This window comes from Triplophysa dalaica, chromosome 3 (genome assembly GCF_015846415.1).
Source record: "Triplophysa dalaica isolate WHDGS20190420 chromosome 3, ASM1584641v1, whole genome shotgun sequence".
Taxonomy (NCBI): Eukaryota; Metazoa; Chordata; class Actinopteri; order Cypriniformes; family Nemacheilidae; genus Triplophysa; species Triplophysa dalaica.
Window position 1 is genome coordinate 5,049,449 of NC_079544.1, and position 24,290 is coordinate 5,073,738.

Sequence of the window (24,290 nt, forward strand, 5' to 3'; positions counted from 1 at the left end):
TTACACATAAACATCAATGTCTAAAATGTGAAATATAGAGAAAACACAACATAGCAGAGTAAAAGAACATGGATGATATTTCAAATCCAGATGGTTGATTTCAGATTATTAATTATTTGAAAGATATATCTGAAGGTACATTTTGGTTTGACACGTTTATGGAACAACATTCTTTTTGTTATATGATCCAGGAAAATGTTATGGCATTGGTGATATCTTACAATGACGCAATGCCGAACACAATATACAATATAGTGGTTAAGGCAGAAAATACAGGGAATATGCTTTATTATATTTATCGCAACCTACTTAGGTCATAAAATCTGCTTTGGTCAGTATCTTGTAAGCAGTTTAACACAAACAAATTGTAAATACAACATAAAATCACACACACTACAATTCAAAGGTTTGTGGACACTTACAACTTTGATTTCATATTTTTTTTCAATCTTTTACACTAATATTGAACTCATCAAAATTATTTAAAAAAATCAATGGGAACTGTGGGAATTATTTTGAAACTAAAAAAAAAAGTTATTTCATCATCTTCGGTGTAGTCACCTGTTGACAATGATTTGCAGAAATATTTTCTTGTAATTTTGTCAAGCAGCTTCTTGAGGTCTCACCCTGAGACGCTTTTTAAACCATATTAAAGGACCTGACATCTATTCTGTGCTCTTATTGGCTGCTCTCTCTCATTATTCGGTCAAAGTCTTCCTTTTCAAAAACATTTTTATTAAGTTTTGTCATGACAAAAACATATTTCTGTAAAGCCAATTTCAGACATTTAAGCATACACTCAGTTTTTTTTAAATAACAAGAAACATTTCACTCAAGTGTCCCAAAACATTTGACCGGCATAGTGTACTAGTTGCTTTTAAGCTTTTTTAGCAAATTTCAGATATTGCCTCATAGATCCTCAGACGTTCTCTTTGTACCACCCTACAGCTCATATGGATGACTCGTGCGCATTATCTGCTCTCATCTACTAAATCACACTCCTTGCTGGTTTTTCTCATGATTCTGGCTTGAATGATCAAATTTTCAAGTAGGTTTCTCTGTGTTCTGACATGGCTTTATTTTCCCTGATAACCCCTGGTATCCGCTGGAACATCTAAACATTTGGAAACATCTCCTAATTTATTCATTTGTTATGCTTTATCGCTTTTCTGGAATGGTTTAAAGGGGTTCATTTTAACAGCTGTGTCTCAGATATACAGCCTCAACGACTGTTCTGGATTTTTAACGCAAAAATGTGGTTATTATTTTAATGCTCAGTTTGTATATTTCTATAAACTGGTGAACACAGCGGACACACTCTTAAAAATAATGGTGCAACATGACGCCATAGAAGAAACGATTTTGTGTACAATAAAGATTCTTTAAGGCTATTAAAGGGAAAGAATGAAAGACATGTTTATTTTAAGAACCTTTGTCTTAAAAGCCAACCTTTGACCTCTGTTTGACCAAAACTGTTTCTTCTATAGCATCATTCTTCTATCAAGAACCCTGGTAGCCTTTATTTGTAAGAGTGTACATATTTTTTTTCAGCATTTCTATATTACACAATGACGAATTCATTTTTTTTTTGATTCAGTGCTTGCTAATTATACTTAATGATTTATATTTATAACCGGAGATAATGTAGAATCTGTCAATCATTATGGCATCTTTCAGGATGATACAAGACGCCTACGCTAGGTCCTAATCATCCTATCAGGGTTTAATATGCAGTAATGACATTATCACGCTTGTTTATTAAGGCCAGTAATTGTTAAAACACCTATCGACTAAAGAAAATGGACATGATTTGGTTTTATACGATCTAATACGTAAGATGAAATATTGAATTAAACTCTTAAAACTCTCCATTAGCTGGGACAAATGTAAATAATAGAATTTACAGGTCAAACTGTTTGTTATGAAAATGACATGATTATCAAATCAGAACCAAGCATTTCAGAGATCCATGTATTTCATAAACCAACAAGAATTACATTATTTTGAGGATGTTTTGTCTTTATATTTGTATAACACTGTGTTTGATAAAGTGATAACACGCATGATTTAATTTACCTGTCTCAACTTTGGAGTGATCCGTCCGCTCTGTCACCTTCTCCTGACTGATGAGGTAATCAACAACTCTTACTCCGATTGGTGGCTCCGCGTGATTCCAATCTATGATAACCAAAGAACTGCTGGGCTCATATGAATGCGATAGCTTGAGCCTGACAGGAGTATAAATTGAACACATGTCATTTATGACCTAACGTTTCATCAACATCCGTATTTTGACTTTGAAACTGTGAGGATATTAAAGCTATAAATTGCTCACATCGGTTGCGGAAGAGGGGCGCAGGTCGGGAGTCCATCCGTGCCAAAGGCGCTAGAGTCGCATCGACACCAGTCATCAATAACATCACCTTTAGCAGAACACCACAAAACACTCATCATGGCCTCCTGTAGAGCCTGACGACAAAGACACAGTAAAGAGTTCAAATTCAACACTGGATACTTCATATGAAGATAAAATGATTTGATTTTCAGATACCTGGTAGGTGTCATTGCTGTTGACCAGCTCGTAGATCGGCGTTGCTTTAGTGATGTTGAGCAGCACAGGTTCAGCAGGACGTGCAGGCCCAGGGCTCATGTGGCAGAGGTGGCAGGACTGAGGGCATCGGCCCTGACTGCTGCAGTCCATACGCACCCCCGCCGCCATGCGCTTGGCACCCGAGTCCAGCAGACTGGCAATGTACGCCGGGTAAGTGAGCGTGCGCGGCTCTTTGTCTCGCTCCTCTGACTCGTCTGAAGGAGAGTTTCCTGAAATAAAGAATTCAAAATGTTGGAGAGTACACTGGAGGAATTTATTGGGATTGGGAACATTGCACGACGGCTCAGACATTCCAACATAACCAGTCTAAGTTTGTTTACAACCATTGAGTAACCTGAAAATTATTTCATATCTTGCTGTTATTGCATTTCCATTGAAAACCGGTTTATTTTTCAAGTGGACATTTGTAAATCTCTGTGCGCAAAAGCGTACAAATCCCATTTGACAATCCCTAAAAGCAACCTCCTGACTGTTTTTTATTGGTCTGGGTAGTGGATGATAATATAACTTATATATTTTATTAAATTTATATTAATTTATATGACTATTTTATTGTATAATTTATTGTTGGACGTTAATTTCTTAGTCCTAGTGAAAAAACAATTTTTAATGCCCATTTTTTCATGAAATATTGCATTTATTAGTTAATCAATTTGGGTCATTCTCTTTTTTAAATTCGCGTGCCCTCATAATCTTTAGTTAAAATCTGAAAATGCACTTCCTTCCTCAAATGACTATCCATCTTAAATGACGTATGTTAAATGGCTTGGGCGGAGCCACCGTTAACTCCTCCCCTTCAGCTGTCAGTCTGCTGCCAGTTCCTTTTTCTAAATGCAACGGCTGTTTTTATACATCCAATCAAATTGCAGAGAATAGCGAAAGCCACACCCACTATTTTTGCTGATTAGAAATTCTGTTACACTCGGAAATGCGTCAAAATACGGAAGTGACATGATCGCAACTTTAAATGGTACATTGACATCTAGCTGTTGAATTTAGTATCGCAGTCTAATTTAAATAATCTTCATTGTTTGTGAATGTAAATTACGTTCGGGCCACTATAGCGTGCTTGCACAGTAACGTTTGTTTATGTTGTTCCTTTAAAACCGTCTATAGGGCCTCAGAATCCTGACTGTAAACAACCCACTCATTTTCAAATGACTTCCCTGGTACATTTTTTGGGTGGTTTATAGAGGTACTTGTTATTTGATACCTTTGCGACATTAGAGCCATTTTGGGCCCTCTCCCACCAAATAATTTTATTCTGGAGCTGTAAAATATACCGTATTTAACCTTTAAATGACTATAATAATGGTTATGCATGTACGGTAGTAGTTACCCAGTTCCACCAGTAGGCAGCAATATAGTGCGATTTGTATTGTATTTAGATGTTAACAATGGAGTTGAACGACCTCAGATTTTCTGAAATCGTCTATTTTGTGTTTAAAGTCGCATCAAAGTCGATGACGTCATTAATAAATAAAATAAGAGGGCTGCGGGAGAATGGCGGAAATCCATAACCTCTAAAAATATAGTATCCAAATACAAATGAAATGTTTTTCATCTCTTGCACAAGAGCAACAACAACTAAACTAAACTAAAACTATTTTAAAGCGCGAGGTCGATGGTAGTGGCGCTATATAGTTAAAGTGCAGCAGGTGGATCTCTACAGCACAGCAGTCTAACGTTACTTCAGATCTGAAGCGTGTGTACAGACCAAACTTCCCTGACATTTACAACAAATCAACTCATGTACACTAATAGATGAAACAACAGCAAAATATGTAGAGTTTGTTTTTGACGGCCTTTGGAACAACGTCAATATATTTATTAGCCTAATGCTGCATGCGCTTTATCATAGCGGACTTAAACTCACAGCGGACTTAAACGCAGCACCTCAGTGACACAGGGGTTAGGGTCTATGTTTTTCGCACTGAAATCTATGTTACGTCATTTCTAATGATGCGTGGGGAAGCAGGACAAGATAACATATATTATTGCCGGGAGTGTGACAGCATCACGTGTAAGCAGGTGGGAATGACATCCCGCGCGCAGCACTCTTGTAACAGCCTCTTCTTAAAGGTGCAGTGTCAAAATCACATGACCCCTGACTTATCGACATCAAGCTTTAAAGGTCGCGTCAGAAAATTAATGTCGACTAGTCGGCTAGTTCGTTTAACCCCTAGATAACAATTTATTATTTTTTGTCCCTGGCAAGAAGTTGGAGTGTTGGAATAGGATAAGGTGTTGTATGTCAGCGATTCCCAAACTTGCTCATTCCAGGACCCACCTTGACAGGTATGACCTACCTTGAGACCCACCAAAATATTTTTAAATGGAAATATGGGGAGAAAATACACATTCATACTCTACAAGTAGAAATTTTTATTTTCCATATATAGAATAAATGAAATTTAAGCTGCAATACCAAACTATCTAATGGTAAAATATCAAAGCTGTTGTTATTCCCAGTCATTAACTGGACTAAACTGATTTTTGTTTGTCAGTCAAACAAAATGTCACTGTGCGACCCACAAGTGGGTCCCGACCCACAGTTTGAAAACCCCTGTTGTATGTAACGTGTCATTGGGTTACATGCATATGTATTCGACACGCTAATGCCTTCGTAACATTATGATTAGTCCGTCTGTCCGGCCCAAGCGTCCATTCCAGCCCCATATGTTAGTGGCCCACCGGGAACAATCCGGTACTCCAGATGGCCAACCTGCCCCTGGTCAAAGCCGAAATAGATCCACTGCTCTGTGGATCTAGTTCACGCTCATATGTACATTGCAAGCACTTATTTTGTCTATTCAATTGAAATACCCGAAAAGCAAATACATTTACCCAGCTAGGGTGTATGGCTGGGAAAATATATGCTTTTTCAGATAATTCTTGAAGAAATCAGGACAGAAGTGGTCAAAAGTGGACAAAATAGACCGATTACAGCAGCAGCTGTAAACGGGTATGTGCCTCTTTCGTCCACTTGTGATCCGTTCGACCAAAACACATGTTAATAGGCATAAACAGGGTCTTATAAAGACTACACAGAGCCACAGCAGGGGGCTGAAGAGCCAATGCGGCTCGAGAGCCACGGGTTGCCGACCCCTGTTCTGGGTCTAGTTGGTTATATAGCGTGCTATACAGAACATCTTGACCCCTTGGAACATTTTGGAATCTAGGAATTAGCAGAATTAGGAAATAGGTACATGTTGAACTCTCAATTGGAAAATCGTACAAGTAGCCAACGTTGAAATGTAAATCAAAACGACAGGAAAATCCATAAAGTGATAAATGTAAGAATGCTTATACACAGCATTCCAAGCAATGATTGGTAATATACTCCGTTATTGAATAAGCATCATGAAAAATATTAATAAGTAATTATTTTCTTGGAAAGATGTATTATTATAACTACACGTTTTTAACAGCCGTTGTATCCATTTGAATTAAAGTGTTAACTTAAAATAAGTGGCACACCAGTGGCATAACAGTGTCTAAATTGTAAGAAATAAAAGTATTAATCATTTATTTCTCTGAAGAAAAGCATTTGATATCTGCCAAGAAACAACAAATATTTAGAAAAAAGGTTGCACAAAGTTAATTAATTAAAAGATCAGTAAATTAGGAGATTTTGGACGTCAATCAGAAGCTGTGTGCTCTACAAAAAATACTAATGTGAGAAAAGTGCTTCATTAAATTTGATGCCAGGTGTAGATTAAGAAAGATTTACCAGTATTATGCGTTAATTAAAACGACAGTGTAAAAAACAAAAAGCAAGAAAGAGACGTGAGAGAAAGAGAGAGACCGGTCGCATCTGCCAGCTGGCTCTGAAACTTCAGACCAGCACAACTGAGCAAAACAAAATCAGAATAAACCAAATTACCAAAGAAAGTAAAAAGTCATATTTAGACCGTTGGGAAAAGGAAAGTAAAAAACAAAGTAAACTAGAATGTTATCAGACCCTAAAGAGAAAATTCTATCGATGCACATATACACAGTTTACTTTTATCCCATTCTCATGTTTCAGCCTAAAATGTACATTTGATTTAGATATTTTTTATTTCATACATTTCATTTGTCTATTAACATGTAATTTATTTTATTTTTAATTCAATATGTATCCCTTAGTTAGCACCTTATTTGAATTTTACTATGTACTAGTCTTTTGTTATATGTTCAATGCTTTGGCAATATTGTAACAACACGCAATCATGCCAATAAAGTACCTTGAAATTGAAAATTGAGAGAGAGAGAGAGAGAAGGTTGGGGAACACAAACACACTACATTGTGCCAATTTCCCTTGACATATTTTCTCTACAGCTCTGCATTTTGACAGTTATGAAAGCTGTATGATGCATTGCAGGCCAAATTAAAGTAGGAGACTGAAGAAAAACATCTCATTAGATTACTTTCATTTTAGCGGCTTGCTTTGAATAAAAAAGCATAGATATCGTGTCATTTGTACGGTCTCCGGGCTTCTTTTAGTAAAAACAACCCTTTGATGTCTCAGTGTTTAGAAGAATTTCAATTGATGACTACCTGCTAATTGTCAGCATGAGAAAGATGAACATTGGTACAGACTGATGCATTTCCAAGTATAGAAATCCACTTAAGGAAGGCATTTCTCTACTACAGTAAAACACTAGATGGCGCTAGAAGTCTGTACTAGAGGACACCAGTCTTGCAAGAACTCAGAAGTGAGGGGGTGACATAACAAATTGCATTCTGGTTTCTGCACAGTTTCGTAAGCACAGTCTACACAATTTACTAAAAAAAGATAATGAGCATTGCTTCCTTTTTCTCATGTTTTGACATCTACGTAGAACATTATAAAACATACTATTTGTAATTTGTAATAAATTGCTCTGCGTGCTTTCGTAATCAAGAAATCTGTGAGTAGTCGGTAGAGCTTTCAATCAATGATCAGAAGGTTATGAAATACTGTATGTTGCATTGTGTTAGACAAATTATTAATTTAAACATGTCTCTGTGACAAGCTAATCTCATGGGACAGATGATGCATGCCGATTTACAGCTCACACGGTTTATCAGGAGATGATAAGCGCACAACATCCACTCCTTCGAGCCTGCAAATTGTATTGTTTATTCTCTTCAGCTCTCTGTGGTTAGAAACCAATTGTATTAAATAAAATGCACTGCACATGCCATGCCTATCTCAAGTATTAGTCTAACTCGAATTGTATCCAAAATCATTTCTGAGAAATGAAATCGGACGCAAATCAATCTGATGGGGGTATACAGTATAAAGCTATAAAACTGAATCGGAAGCATAAATCAAAAGACTTGAGATCTTTAGAGGATACTTTTGTGGGGAAATTGCTTCAATCATATTAGATGCCCGATGTAGTTTAAAGGGTTAGTTCATAAAAATGAAACTTCATTTGTGTCAGGTTGAAATGCCATTTCAAACCTGTATGACTTTCTTTTTTCTGACGAACACAAAAGAAGATATTTTGAAGAAAGTTGGTATAAGACAACGATGGCACGATTTTTATTGTATATAAAAAACAATGCAAGTCAATGGATAATGCCATTGTTCGGTTAAACACTTTTTTCAAACCCTTCTTTTGTGTCGTGCGAAGAAATACACTTTTACAGGTTTGAAATGAAAAGAGGGTGAATAAATGATGTAATTTTTTTGGTGAACTAACTATCCCTTTTAAGAGATATAAAATATAAATTCTGTAATGTTTTACATTGAGAAAGAGAGTCGCAACAATGGAAGTTAAACATTTCCGTGTGTCACGTGATTCGTTGAGCCCCACAGAAAGTTCCAGGAAGTTTTGTTTTCTCGTTAAATACTATATTTAAAGCTTTATAAATTTACAAAACAACCCCCATACCCCTTGCCAGCAAATAAACAGCAAATAAATTATGAGGATCAAGGATATGCAATATACAACAATGATACACACCCATATGCACATACATGTGCGAGAAGTCATACATGCATAAAGAAACACGCTTCATTTCTTTCTTTTTTGTCAAAACGTCTCCTTTTACACGGATCCGAGAAAATGTCCAAAAACCTTGCATTATGGATACCAGCCAGTAGTTGGCGATGTTACTTTGTAAAACACCTAATACAAATTCATGTGTCTGTTGATTACGCAGAGATGATAACAGCATCGTTTTTGAAAACTTACACTTTAAAAACCTGTTTTCAAAAGTTTACAGTCATCAAAACACTGTTTTCGTGTAAATGCCAAATGTAAACAGCAAAACTCCTAAAAAGTGGACTGTGTTTAGTTGGAAAAGGTGTTGTGCGAACGTAGCTTCAGTCTTTTATGATCAACTATAAGCACTATAAATTGTTTGAAAATGAAGTGTTAATTGATATTTATTCCTATAAACAGTACAGGTAGAAACACAAAATAAACTCTCAGTTATTTGTGACATAGTTGTACCTGACCGAACAGGAGTTTGGAGCTATTTTACAAGGTGGCTAATTCATATGAATACTCGTATTATGAAATGCACAAAAATGTACGATTACTAGAAAAAAGCGATACTGAAGTCCCACCCTTAACCCCGTCCCGAAACCTAACCTTGCTGGTGCAAAAGCAAAAATAACTTCATAATAATAACTTCACAATAACTTCTTATATAAATACTTAGCTCAGTCCTTTTCAATCTCCCTTCTGCTTTCCTCTCCTGGCCAGCCTTTCAATTTTCCCATGTTCGATTCATTCCACTAGTTTAAACACACGGCTAGCTGCTGGTCCTACCTGACATGCCCTTCTGTCTCTTAATAAAAGCTGCTGGTGTGGTACAGGGGAGAATGGCTTGGTTTATTTACCTGTGATTGGCCTGCCTGCAGGCACAAAGAGCAGTGACATCTTGTTTGTGAGGTGTGAGGGCCAAACTAATTCATCTGTATCTGGCGATGCCACCCTGGACCTCGCTGTGAGATCTGAGCTGACCTGCTGGACTGAGGGGCTTGAATATGAAGCAATTTGCAATGGATTCTGACCTGCCTTACATAGAAATGGCACAGGGCTTTTTTTCAGGTGCTTGGCTGCATAAATGGAGAACACTGCGGATTACTTCTCAAGTCATGCTGCACCGTAACCGTCACAATATGTACAATACAGGACACTGCTGAGAAATGCCAATCGGTTTCAATGTAATTGCATGTTACAAAGATCGGAGATTAGAGGGATAGTTCACCAAAGACATGTAAAGTCTGTCAACATTTACTCACCTACATGTCATTGCAAAACTGTATAACTTTCTTTCTTTTAAAGTTCACAAAATATGATATTTTGATGAACGTAGGTAACTGAACAACACTGGATCCCATTGACTTCCATTGTATGGACACAAAACCACAGAGACAAATATCTTATTATGTTCTCCACAGAACAATTGTATACTAGAGGTGTAACAATACATCGATATGGATCGATGCATTGATTACACTTCAAACAATACGATGCATCTATGTCACACTAATATATTGATATTATGTACCTTTATTTTGACACTCTCCACTCATCATTCTTCATGTAACGTCTATCTAAGTGTATTTTTGTTAGTTCAGTGTTTCCGCTATATTCATTTTGCCATGGCGTGCCATTACAGTAAAAATCCTCCGACCACAGCCGCAACTTCTCGGTGAAACACGGTTTCCCATTTATTCCTAATTTGTCTCGCCAGTGTTGCTGTTTGATATATATATACTGTATATGAAATACCAGATACTGCTAGCAAACCTGTCATCTCTAGGAATCTCAGGCACTCCTCTCCGATGGTTCAAATCCTACCTCTCTGGCAGATCCTTCAGGGTGTCATGGTGGGGCTCGCTGTCCACTGCTCACCACATGATAACTGGGGTCTCTCAGGGATCAGTGCTTAGACTGCTGCACGTCATCCTTGGGACCCATCATACGGCACACGGCTTCTTGTATCACTGTTATGCTGATGACACCACTGTAGCAGCTCGCATTACAGCCTGCCTAGAAGACATCTCAGCTTGGATGAAAGAGCATCACCTCCAGCTGAACCCTGCCAAGACTGAACTATTCGTGTTTCCGGCACACCCCATGATGAAACACAATCTCACCATCCAATTTGCTGGTCTTCCGCAAAGGCTATCAAACCACTCCAGCTGGTTCAGAACACAGCAGCACGCCTCGTCTTCTAACAGCCTAAATTGGCTCATGTGACACCCCTTTTCATCTCTCTCCACTGGCTACCGGTTGAAGCCCGTATCAGATATAAGTCACTAATGCTTGCCAACAGGACTATCACTGGATCTGCACCGGCATACTTCCACACCCTCCTACACCCCATCAAGAACCCTGTGTTCAGCAAACGAGCGACGTCCTGTATTGCCATCTCGAAAGGGCAGTAAATCGCTTTCCCGCTCATTCTCCTTCCCAACTCCTTCCTGGTGGAACATTCTTCCTACCTCGGTCCAGTCGACAACATATCTCACAACATTCAAAAAACAACTTAAACTCTTCTGTGAGCACTTGAAAGACGAATGAAAATTAAAAGAATTAAAATAAAATAACTTAACCCTCTCATTCTCTCAACAGGAATATTTCTGGCTTTTGTTGACTTTGTAGTAACTAGTAACTAGTAACTAGTAACTTTGTATTAGCACCTATTGTATTATTGCTCCTTTTAGCGTCTGCTAAATGACTTGAAATGATTTACATGAAAGCAATGGAATGGAACAATGGAAGCAATGCAAACCACAAATGTGCACATGTCTGTATCTGACGTTATATCTGTAAGATGCTTCCATCAATCTTCTGTAAAACATGTTATGTTAGCTGTAAGTTTAACCAAGCTACCCACACAACCCCAAAGCAACAGTGCCATGATCAAATGTTTGCAGTCTGCTGTAAGTATCCCTCGGAGTTAGAGGACAATCTGAGGAACAGGGTTTCTGTGCCAGCCAGGTGCTGTTTCTCGGGTCTTATCTATCTGCGCGCGGTGAGCAGCTGGCATGTCTTTCACGAGTGGATTACACGCTAACGGTGTAGTTTGTTCACACTATCTTTTCTACTTTTTGGCGGGCGTGACGACCTTCATACGAAGCTCAAAACGTTCACCCCATTACTAGATGGATGATTAAGAGGGCATGTAAAAGACTTCTAAAAGACACGAGCACAGTTGTAAATGACATGCATTCATTCGATTACAGGACTACCGTACACTCTTAAAAAAAAGGGGTCATCAAAAGGTTCTTTGAAGCCATAGACAAACCTTTTGGTTCCATAAAGAACCTTTAACATCTGAAGATAATAAAAAGTTAAGAAAGAGATGTTTCTTTAAAGAACTTTATACTTAAGGGTGCTTTGTGGACTCAAAAATGGTTCTTCTATGGTATTGCTGTGAAGAACCTTTTAAGCTCCTTTATTTTTAAGAGTGTAAATAATACTGTAATGCAATGTAAGTTGGACATACAGTCTTAGCCATGATGTACTATTTATAAGAAACTCTCTCTCAGAATTGGAGACAAAGATAGAGTTTGTCATTTCCTTATTTCATTTCTCTGTCTAGGGCTGAACTATTTAGAGTAGGAAAAAAAAATTGAAATGACTGCTGCATTATGCATTATATCTCTTATCCTTGAACAGTGCTATTGGGATCTGTGGGGTTTCCTTTTTCATTTCTTTCTCAGATAAAATGGAAAAATGCAAAATCAGATTGGTACTGTATAATTTAATCTGAGCGATTATCCATATTGCAGATTTAATTAATCACAAGTTATTGCACAGATGTTTCAGTTAACACAAGTCTTAAGTAATCATATCTCTGTGCTTTAACAAAACTTGTACCTGTACAGGTCCTTTCACAAGAAGCATTCACATCAAGGAAGTTTTCATTAACAAAGCCAACAGAATGCACTTTTAATGAGAGTTGGCGACGTGAGCGAAGAATGCTTTCTATTCCTGCATTGGGCTTGATGATGTCACAATGATGTGCAGAGATGCAATAAGCAGTGATACAATGCATTCAAACTTCGATCCACTGGCTAATACACATATGCAGTAACTAAATCAGAATGCCTGCTAACCGCTCTGAGACTTCCAGAAATATAATCGCTGTTAATGCAAACGATCCCTTAGGTTTACTTTATATATATATATATTGTGATCTATTCCTATTGAAAACTGGTAAAATTCCAAAATCTTTTTGCCAGCGATGTAAAAATCTCCCCCACGCTTCTATCAAAACCACAGCACGCACAGCGAGTGGAACAGAGGGCAGCATTATTCAAGCTTGTCTGAGCTGCTGGTGTCACAAACCACCTCAGTGACCAGTCAAAAGATTCATTAATGAGAGAGTTCACTGGGGACCAGTTTGTCCTGACCTCTAAAATGAGTAACCAAGGCCAACAGATAAATGTTCCGGCGGCTTTATGTCTCCAGTCCTCATTCTGTCACACACAGGTCACCTCGTGTTGACATGGCAACTGGTCTGCTCATCTTTAATCTTTTCTTTCTGTTGTATCGGCAACATACAGATCTCTTAGCCTCAACTGTTTTTTTCAAGATTCTTTAAAATGCTAGTCTCAGGTCAACGGTTGTGGCCATAAATCAGTAATGTTATCATCCTCAATGTTTTTCACCGGGTTTTGCAAATATCAAGCCAATAAAAAATATTAAAAAGTAGTTGTCAACTGTGACAACAAAGTATGTAATAATTTTAAAAAGTTCAGTGAATTTGGACGATGTTTCACAAGGACAGTGACGATATGCTATCGTTCAGAGATTTGAGGTCACTTAAACCAGGTAATCGACATATTGGCCGATATATAGTATCTAAATATTAATGTAACCGGGTGGTAAATAGACTTGAAGTTTCCTTGCAAGACCTGTAATTTACAAGAGTTGGCGACAGGGGGCAGTGTCTAGGTGCGTGTAGTGAAATGCGCATGCGTCACACGAGCGTGTGAGACGTGCTAAGTGCAGTGAGAGAGGATACGCACTCGTACGGGAATTTGAAAGCATTTTAGAGCATCCCGTGGTAAATAAAGTGTTTATTTTGCAATATACCTAACATTAAACATTTCTGAATGTGTACTGTGTAGTTCATTTGTTAAAAACGTATAATGTAAGGTGGGTTATGTCGTGGTAAATGTCCGTGTATATATGACGTCATACCATGTGCTGTAAATCTGTTCCGTTTGTGTTTAGCAACAATATACATTTCAGTTTACGAATATTTTATTGAATATATTTATCATTTGTTTGTTTAAAAGACAGAGTATACAAGGATATATGTAGGCTGAATTTCAACCGTGCAACGTCACTGCCTTTATGTGGTGAATGATTGAGGAGGTCATCATTATGTGAGTGTTTTGCTTTGATACATCATAATGTGTCTAAGTTGTACATGGGTATAAAATAATGTACTTATTTTGTTGTTTTCTTTGTACAGTATCCCCACTGCCGTATTTTTGACGTTTTCTTTTTGACATTTAAAAATGTAATATCGTACAGCTGGGCTTGTCGTATTTTTGTGTTTCTTAAACTTGTATAAGACAGGTTGTGCTTTTCTTTCATTGGTAAAACCCCGTTTTTTTGAGGGTCAAGAAACTATGTTTTTTTTGTATTGTTTTATCTGTCCAGAGCTGTGTGTTCTAAATACACGTTTCTGAAAGATCCTTTCATTTACAACGTATAATTGAATAAACCACAAAAGCAAATTGAACTTGTTATATGTATTCCGAGTGGTAAATCTAAATCCCTGGTCACATATTTTGGTACCAGGAGTGGGGTGGTTTATTCAGTCTGATTCGTTTTCGACAAGCGCTAGGGGTTAAACAAAATACGGCAGTGGTGAATAGTTTTGCAGAGACGGACTACGTTCAGAACGCAGGAAATCGTAGTTGCAGACAAGGCGGTCAGCGTGGGACTGATCCCGTGGTCAGTGTGTCGGACGTGACAGAAGAGACTACAAAGAGGACTGTTTCTATTGGAGCCACTTTTGCTGGTGACGTGTAGCTCCGAGGATTCCACTGTCAAATCCTAGGACTAAAGGCTTTACAACAACGTGTCTGAGGTACTGAAGTGGATCGAGAGAGTTAGATGGACTTTCTCCCATGGACATTGATCCCGAACTGAGTTAGTGTTCAGTGATTGTAATTTGATCTATTTGTGTAAAGATGTCAGATCATGATGAAGAATCTGTGAGGGGGGGGGATGTCCCTCTTGGAGCTGTGGGAAACGAAGTTATGGAGCAAATGAGGGAACAAATTCAAGAGTTAAGCGATTGGCGTGATCAGACCTTGGTCAACAGGGCTGTCAGTGACGGCAACCCAACTCGTTCCTACATTTATGTTCCTCGTGAACGCCAAGTGCAACCCTTTAGCGGAGAGTATAATAAAGATGGGCGGTCAGTAGATGAATTTATTGACGAGGTGGAAAGGGTTCTACGGGCCAGGGAACAGACGCAGGAGGAACAGCTAGACTTTATCATTTCACTGTTAAGGGGACCTGCATTGGAAGAGGTGCGTTTATGTCTGGGAAACCAGTCCAGGCGGGCCAGTGATTTGTTTAATTTCCTGAGGGAGGCGTTTGGGGAACGACGTAGCGGTACGCAATTGTTGCAAATGTTTTATAACCGAAAGCAATTGGACGGAGAAGATCTTCGGAATTTTTCCCACTCTCTCTCCCGCCTTTTGAGCTCTGTTGAAAGGAAAACCCAAGGTGGTTTGGTTAATGGACAAGAGATTTTGCGCGATCAGTTTGTGGAAGGCGTGCGAGATGCGACGTTAAGGCGAGAGCTGCGTAAAATAGTCAGAGAAAAACCCTATACAACATTGCTCGAGATTCGTAACGAGGCCATTCTTTGGTCTATGGAAGAGAGCCGGCCGACTAGATGTGTAACTAGTCGACCAGTCCATTCCGAAGTGCGGCATGAAACAGTGGGTGTTTCTGTTGAGCCTGCGGATCAGACATCTAATGTGTTAAAGGATATCTTACAGGTGATCTCACGACAGGAAAGGAGAATAGGCGAGCAAGAGCAGACCATTTCACAGCTTACTAATGCAGTAAAAGAGTTGACTGTGCAACGGTCAGCGTCTGTTCCACAGATGGTTGTACCCTGGTCCAAGTCTCCTCCCAGGTTTACAGAGGAGGGGGAACCCATCTGTTTCAGATGCAATGGGGTTGGGCATATTGCTAGGCGTTGCACAGGGAGACGCGGTGGGAAAACGAATACTGATGTTCCAACTACAGACGGTCGAGAAAAATCCAAACCTTCTGTTGCATTGAGTAGGGCCGCCCAAGGATCCGTTTCTGGCCCAGGGGGAACTAGTAGAGACAGGTTTTTCGAACGGGCTGTTGGGACCTGCCCAATGGTTGATTTGAAAATAAAGGGGATGTCTGTGTCCTCCTTGTTAGATACCGGTAGCCAGGTCAGCACCATTGCTGAGAGTTTTTTCCGAGAGCATTCCTTTGTGGACGAGCGCAATGTGCTGTCTACATCAAATTGGTTGAAACTCACAGCGGCCAATGGGTTAGACATTCCTTATGTAGGCTACGTGGAACTAGACGTGGAAGTGATGGGGATGAATCTGCCTGAGTGCGGGTTTTTGATTGTTAAAGAAACCCCTAGTCCATCGCCTGTGCCAGTTTTGATTGGAATGAACATCATTAGCAAGTGCAGAAATCTCGTTTGGGCTGAGTTTGACACCACGTTGAGGGGAAACCTTGATTCTAACTGGAGAGTGGCTTTCCAGCAAGCCCAGTCCATTGAGTTTGTTGAACGAGTGTCGGTTGCTAGAATCGTAGGTCAGACTCCTGCTCATGTGCCGGCTTGGTCAGCAGCGACCGTCCTGGTTAAGGGGAGAGATTGGGACAAAAGAGGTGGTTCCACATGGTTGATAGAACCAGCAAACACCCCCTTACCAGAAGGATTAGTGGTAGTACCTACCCTGGTCCCAGCAGAGTCAGCAGTATGTCCAGTAAGAGTGCTTAATCTGTCGAAGGAAGACCTTTGGCTCCAGCCTAGGGCCCGTCTTGGTTTGATGTCCCCAGTAAACAGTTGTGATGCAGGTTCGTTCTGCCAAGTTAGATTCCAACGAATCTCCGCAGACACTGAGCAGATTACAGTGGGTACAAATCCGGATCTTGAACTTTCAACTAAATTGGTTTTAGAGCAGGCCAACATGGGAGGCACCCCTGAAGAACAGATTCAGTTGAAGACCATACTAGACAAATATTCAAGTGTATTTGCTGTGAATGATGATGATCTAGGGTATACTGATAAGGTCCAGCATGAGATACACCTGACAAATGACATACCGGTAAATCAGCCATACAGACGTATTCCGCCAAACCAGTACCAGGAAGTTAGGGAGCATATTTCTAAGTTGTTAAAGAAGGGTGTCATTCAGGAGAGTGTGAGTGCTTATGCTTCGCCTGTGGTATTGGTTCGCAAGACTGATGGTTCATTGAGATTGTGCGTAGATTACCGAAAGCTAAACGCCAAGACGAGTCGTGATGCATTTCCGCTTCCTAGAATTGACGAGAGTTTTGATGCTCTCACAGGTGCCAGGTATTTCTCAACAGTGGATTTGGCATCAGGCTATCATCAGATTGCCATGTGTGACAGGGACAGAGCCAAGACAGCGTTCACAACGCCTTTCGGTTTATTTGAGTATCGAAGGATGCCATTCGGGGTTTGCAATGGGCCTTCAACTTTTCAGCGGCTCATGCAGGCTGTTATGAGCGATCTGATTTTCCAGGTATTGATTGTGTATCTGGACGACATCTTGTTGTTTTCACAGACCTTTGAGGACCACCTGGAGAGATTAGAGATGGTGCTGAAACGGTTGTCGGAGACCGGCTTAAAGGTCAATTTAGGAAAGTGCAGTTTTCTTCAAGACTCTGTGCGTTTTCTTGGGCACCAAGTGTCTGCGGAGGGGATTTCCCCTGACCCGGACAAAGTCACTGCGGTCAGTAATTGGAGGACCCCAGAAACCCTTAAGGAGCTAAGGTCATTTTTGGGCTTTTGCAGCTATTATCGGAAATTCGTTGAGGGCTTTTCGAGAATAGCTGGGCCATTACATGACCTGGTGAATTATGGTTTGAGGGAAGGGAGGTGTGCCAAGAGCGGTCGCCACTTTAGTCGTCTGTGGACTGAAGAGTGTGCTAATGCATTTGACCAGTTAAAGTGTAAGCTAACAAGGGCACCTGTGCTGGGTTTCGCGGATTTTACTTGTCCTTTCATTCTCGAAACTGATGCGAGTCAGACTGGCTTAGGGGCGATCCTATATCAGAAACAGGGTGAGGAGAAAAGAGTGATCGCGTACGCAAGTAGGAGGTTGCGCAATGCAGAGCGAAATGATCGGAATTACAGTAGCATGAAGCTTGAGCTACTGGCCCTCAAGTGGGCTGTGGTCGAAAAGTTTCGTGGCTACTTACTTGGGTCCTGGTTTGAAGTGATCACAGATAATAATCCGCTATGTCACTTACAGACGGCCAAGTTGGGTGCAATCGAGCAGAGGTGGATGGCTCAGCTGTCAGTCTTTAATTTCGAAGTGAAGTATAGGCCAGGGAAGAGTAACGTTGCAGCTGATGCTCTGTCCAGGCAGGAGTTTGCAGGGGAGCATGAGTCCGATCCTGATGCTGATTGGGATGAGTGTGTAGCGATTTGCAGCATGATGCGTGACAGTACTGCATTAGACCAGAATCTTGTCTCGAAGGGGTTGGACTGTTGCAGATTGAGGCAGATCCGTGCCTGTGAGGCCAATGAAGAGGCAGTTACGATCTCTCAGGGTAATACCCCTACGTTTCCCAGTTACACTCGGGAGCAGCTGGTTGAGTTTCAGAGAAATGACCCTGTATTGCAAGATTTTAGAAGGTTCTGGGACAGAAAGAAGAGACCTGCTCCCTTAGAAAGGAAATCTCTCTCCAGGGCTGTTAAGTGTCTGTTGAAGCAGTGGAGCGTGATTAAAGAAAAGAATGGGGTGTTGTATAGGGTGGTGGCTGATTCCTCTGAGGGGAGCTGCTGGCAACTGTTGCTACCTAAGTGCTTAAGAGAACAAGCGCTGAGTAGTGTACATGATGTCCTGGGGCACCAGGGCATCGAACGGACCATAGGGTTGTTGAAACAAAGGTGTTTCTGGTCGGGCATGTACGAAGATGTAGAGGCTTGGGTAAAGAAGTGTCAGCGTTGTATCTTAACCAAGATGCCTCAGCCCAAAGTTCGTGCCCCGGTAAAGGCATTTTTGGCGTCCCGACCTCTGGAAGTGATTGCCGTGGACTTTACAGTCCTAGAGCCTGCTTCTGATGGGCGTGAAAATGTTTTGGTTGTTACTGATGTTTTTACGAAGTTCACGCAGGCTTTTCCTACGAAAGACCAAAAGGCCGATACCACAGCTAAGATCTTGCTGAAAGAGTGGTTTATGAAGTACGGAGTTCCAGAGAGGTTGCACTCCGACCAAGGAAGAAATTTCGAAAGTGAGGTTGTTGCGGAGCTGTGTCGACTCTACGGGGTTAAGAAAACCCGTACCACTCCGTATAGGCCACAGGGAAATGCCCAGTGCGAACGGTACAACCGGACACTTCACAACCTGTTACGCATTTTACCACCAGAAAAGAAGAGGCGTTGGCCAGAGTATTTGCCAGAGTTGGTCCATGCCTACAATGTGACACCACATTCTACTACCGGGTTTTCCCCGTATTACCTCTTATTTGGGGTTCACCCTCATTTGCCTATTGACGCATTGTTGGGTTGTGAGGGAGTTACTGAGAGGAGGCATGACTGGTTGTCTGTCCATCAGGAGAGGTTGAGGTATGCTCATGAGAAGGCTAGGGAGTATTCGGAGGAAAAAGCTCTAGGGAGAGTGACTCGTCTAAATGAAAACGCTTACTGCCCTCAAGTGAGCCTCGGAGAGCTTGTTTACTTACGTCAGCGGCTTCCAGGCAGGAACAAGATTCAAGATGCGTGGAGCCCTGTCGTGTACAGAGTAGTAGAGATATTAGGCACCACCTACACGGTTGAGCCTTTAGAGGGAGGTCCCTCAAAACGGGTTCACAGGTCAGAGTTGCGTTCAGGGGCTGTGCCCACTCCTAGGCCTAGGGGTAGGGGGAAGTCTCAACCTGATACACAGCTTGTAAGCAGAGAGGGTTGTGAGATTTTTGAGCCTGATTTTGTTGTGGTAGAGGAGGTCGTGCAACCCTATGATAAGGTGGTCGTGGACACTTCAGTTGCCTCAGAGGCAACGGGTACTTCGGAGCTGAATAGTGAGGGTTCTGAAGAAAATCATTTTTTCAAGGGTGTTCATAGAGACACGGTGACGTCTGGTGATATGGGTTTGCCTGCAGATGTAGCTGATGAGCTGAGTCAGTTGCAGGAGTTGGAAGCTTCTGAAATGTGTCACCCAGTTAGTAGGAAAGTACCGGTTCCAGCGTTGCGTAGAAGTAAGAGAACAACTGCTGGTGCTCACACAAATCCTTTTCACGCACCCCGGTCTGCTTGCCATGCGGTGGGTGTCAGCACAGATATGGTATCCCAGATGCTAGCCAGTATTGGTACCGCATTGTTTGAAAAGGCGTTACAGGGCGCCATGAGTGCTGAAATCCATGATTGAATTAGTCATCGAGGACGCTGACTTATTGCAGGGGAGAATGTAACCGGGTGGTAAATAGACTTGAAGTTTCCTTGCAAGACCTGTAATTTACAAGAGTTGGCGACAGGGGGCAGTGTCTAGGTGCGTGTAGTGAAATGCGCATGCGTCACACGAGCGTGTGAGACGTGCTAAGTGCAGTGAGAGAGGATACGCACTCGTACGGGAATTTGAAAGCATTTTAGAGCATCCCGTGGTAAATAAAGTGTTTATTTTGCAATATACCTAACATTAAACATTTCTGAATGTGTACTGTGTAGTTCATTTGTTAAAAACGTATAATGTAAGGTGGGTTATGTCGTGGTAAATGTCCGTGTATATATGACGTCATACCATGTGCTGTAAATCTGTTCCGTTTGTGTTTAGCAACAATATACATTTCAGTTTACGAATATTTTATTGAATATATTTATCATTTGTTTGTTTAAAAGACAGAGTATACAAGGATATATGTAGGCTGAATTTCAACCGTGCAACGTCACTGCCTTTATGTGGTGATTGATTGAGGAGGTCATCATTATGTGAGTGTTTTGCTTTGTTTACATCATAATGTGTCTAAGTTGTACATGGGTATAAAATAATGTACTTATTTTGTTGTTTTCTTTGTACAGTATCCCCACTGCCGTATTTTTGACGTTTTCTTTTTGACATTTAAAAATGTAATATCGTACAGCTGGGCTTGTCGTATTTTTGTGTTTCTTAAACTTGTATAAGACAGGTTGTGCTTTTCTTTCATTGGTAAAACCCCGTTTTTTTGAGGGTCAAGAAACTATGTTTTTTTTGTATTGTTTTATCTGTCCAGAGCTGTGTGTTCTAAATACACGTTTCTGAAAGATCCTTTCATTTACAACGTATAATTGAATAAACCACAAAAGCAAATTGAACTTGTTATATGTATTCCGAGTGGTAAATCTAAATCCCTGGTCACATTAATAAAACATTTTCTAAGACTCAAACAAAAGAAAAACAAGGAAAACAAGGTTACCATTATTTATCTTTTTCCCCTGAAAATGATGTACCAAGTCTACTTTACACTACTTAAAGATTCTTTAACTATAAAACTTTTCTGTTTTGTTTATTTCATAAACTAATTTTTGATGTTCTTTATAGAGAAACCCAGAAAAGTGTTCTTTACTAGCCACATGTCTAACTGGTGTCAAGACAGAAAGCATTCAGAAGCACTCAGCTTAAAAAAAATGCTTTTGTTCCTATATGTAGTGAAGTAAGCGGGATCGTATCACGGAGGAGATCGGGAGCATAAGAGGACGAGCAAATAATACGAGGCCTGGCTTTTAGTTGTGGTTTGTGTTATGCTCCGGCAGTCGTCTGAGAAGGGCTGTCTTTATACTTTTTTGTTGTTTTATTAAATGTTTGCTGGTTCCCGTCTCCTTCCTTCCTTTAATTGAACCTTATTACACTATAATTTATACGGTTACATGACAAAAGACAGCACTGTATTGGATTTTAACTGTGAGTAGAAAATGATTCATCATTTATCGGCCATATACCGATACCGATATGGCGCATCCCTTATTCTTACACATCCCGATCTGCTCCCAGAACAATCGGGGCTGTCCCGATCATATCAAAGATGTCTGATATAAGGGGTCCTGTCAGTTGGTAATACCTAGAATTTCAAAATCAAGTGCAGGTGGTAGATCCTTTTCTTATCTAGCGCCTAAACTTTGGAATATTCTTCCCTGCACGGTCCGGGAGGCAGACACACTCTGTCAGTTTAAATCTAGACTAAAGACTCATTTTTTTAATCTTGCATACACTACACCTCCATAATATTAATCCTCAAAGGATTTAGGCTGCATTATTTAGATCAACCAGGAACACATCCAAAAACAAATGATGTACTTATTTCATCAAAGAGTGCAGAACAGTACTCTACTCTCAGCCAGTCTTGTCTCTTTGTTCCAAGGTTACCGCAGGATGCAGTTCATGCCCAGACCTGATGGCAGAGCTAAGAATGGGAAGCGGTGACCTGACAAGAGCTAAGAGGATAGAGCTGGATAAAGGACGCGACAACTTTGTTTTTCCTACAACATTTCAAATGCTATTAGATTGTTAATGATAATCTTTAATCCTTAATTTTTATATTTTTACTAAGCCTTGTTGTGCAAGCACTGTTGAGCTTGTGCAGAGGCAGCAGGTTTTGCCAGAGGGGAACTGGAATCCCCTGGTTGGGCCTGGGTTCCCCTGAGGTTTTTTTTCTCGATGGGAGTTTTGGGTTCCTCACCACCGTTTGCATATTGTTTTGCACTATCTGCCTGGCCGGGGGGGCTGCTTTAGAATTCATACTTGTATTGAATGTGTCTCATGTACAGCTGCTTTGTAACAATGAAAATTGTAAAAAGCGCTATATAAATAAAGTTGAGTTGAGTTGAGTTGATATTTAAGACTTCAAGTCGGGTGATGACGTTGGTACTTTTACAACAACCAATGAGAGACAAGACTGCAATCTGACGGAGTGACTGACTGAACTTTAAAAATGTAAACCGCAACTGCTGCAGTGCGTTGAAATGTATCACAACATGTTGAAACAGAACAAATGCCTATATAATGTGTCCTTCAAGTTGTTGCTTTGCGATGTCCATTGTGTTCTGTATTTTACTTAGTGAACAGGAGCTACTTCTTGGTTTTTACTGCCATCTTCTGGTGATCGTCAACTTCTCTATTTAGTCATATTCTTGCTATAAGTCCTGTTTTAGTTAGATACCAGAATAGGTGTTTTCTACCTTGAACACTTCTGACCCATTGTAGTATGTCCTTAAGTTTTTTTTTACAAGCTGCTGCTTCCTCAGACAACTTTATTTAACTGCTACCAGATAAAAACATCCCAGGTTGACCACCAGTTGACATAATGCCATACTACCACTAGATGTCCCAATGTCAACTCAAATACACACATTGTTTACCTAAGCTTTATGGTGAAATCACAAGGGTTTGCTTGTTCTCAGGTAAGATAATCTTAATATTATCTTGCAGTGTGTGATGAGCAAGGAGTTTCGAATCTTTAAGGATTTTATAATCGGTCAGGATTTTTAAACTCCTTTGTTCTGTGGCAGGCTTATATAGCCTGAATAATAGTGAACTCATCAAAACTATGCAAAAACAAAAAATGTATATTGTGAATAAGTAAGTGCTTGTATTTTAGCAGTTACAAAGCAGCAGATATTTTCTCTTAGCATTTTTTCAGCCAGTTTAAGGTACAATCCTTGAGATATTTTTTTTAAACAGCAGTTATCATATATTACTGGCTGTTATCGGCTATTCTGTCCAAGTCATGCATTTAAAAAAAAGATTTGTTTGCAATGAAAGAAATGAATATTCTGGCAAAGTATATTTTCCTATACATAAATATTTTTAAACATTCAGAAAATGTATTTGAGACCACGAAAAACCCTGAACATGTGAAAGATTGTGTGATATCTTTGAAAAAAACTGAAAGAATATATTTTGCTGAACTCAGCACACATAAGTGGTGTGATACTGATAACAAAACTTGTACATAATCAATATCACATATATATACGTATATGCTGAAGGTGTATGTATACAACACAAATCCCTGGGTGGCTATATAAAAAAATACAGAGAGTAAAACATTGTTGCTTAAAATAACAGCTGTAACTACCACCCAGCATGCAACTGTTTGTGTTTAGATGTGTAGAACAGAAAAACAACACAGATGAATGTTTATCTGCAGAAAGTGAGCAAGTTAAATGAAGTGGCATAGTTACGGAAAAATATATCCATCATGATCTCCACCAATGAAAAGGAGAAGCTTGCATATGGTTAATGTTCCACACTAGCGAGTGAGTGATTGGAAGAACAAGACGAACGGGCTGTATTATCAGATTTTAATTGTCATTACTGCACTAAGATTATCCTAGTAGTCATCTGCACATAGCCAGGGAAAATTAAGCAAGAAGTCACCTGCAATATAAACAATGCTTATCAAATGCCATTACCTAACCGTGTGCGTGCTGAAGTGTAAAGTTATGCTCTATCCAAACACGGAGGTGATGATGTTCATTGGTTCGGAG

The 24,290-nt window shown here is 40.1% G+C and overlaps 1 protein-coding gene across 6 annotated transcripts in view; it reads right to left on the reverse strand.

Annotated features, from left to right (window-relative positions):
* The window catches only part of astn1 (astrotactin 1), a 214,977-nt gene that overhangs the window by 17,676 nt on the left and 173,011 nt on the right, over nucleotides 1–24,290 (reverse strand). For all 6 annotated transcript variants that reach the window (XM_056742685.1, XM_056742684.1, XM_056742686.1 and 3 more), the window contains 3 exons: nucleotides 2,552–2,820; nucleotides 2,336–2,469; nucleotides 2,077–2,228 (listed from right to left, as the gene is read on the reverse strand). In XM_056742685.1, the coding sequence (XP_056598663.1) occupies nucleotides 2,077–2,228; nucleotides 2,336–2,469; nucleotides 2,552–2,820 (555 nt within the window). The remainder of the gene's footprint in view (nucleotides 1–2,076; nucleotides 2,229–2,335; nucleotides 2,470–2,551; nucleotides 2,821–24,290) is intronic.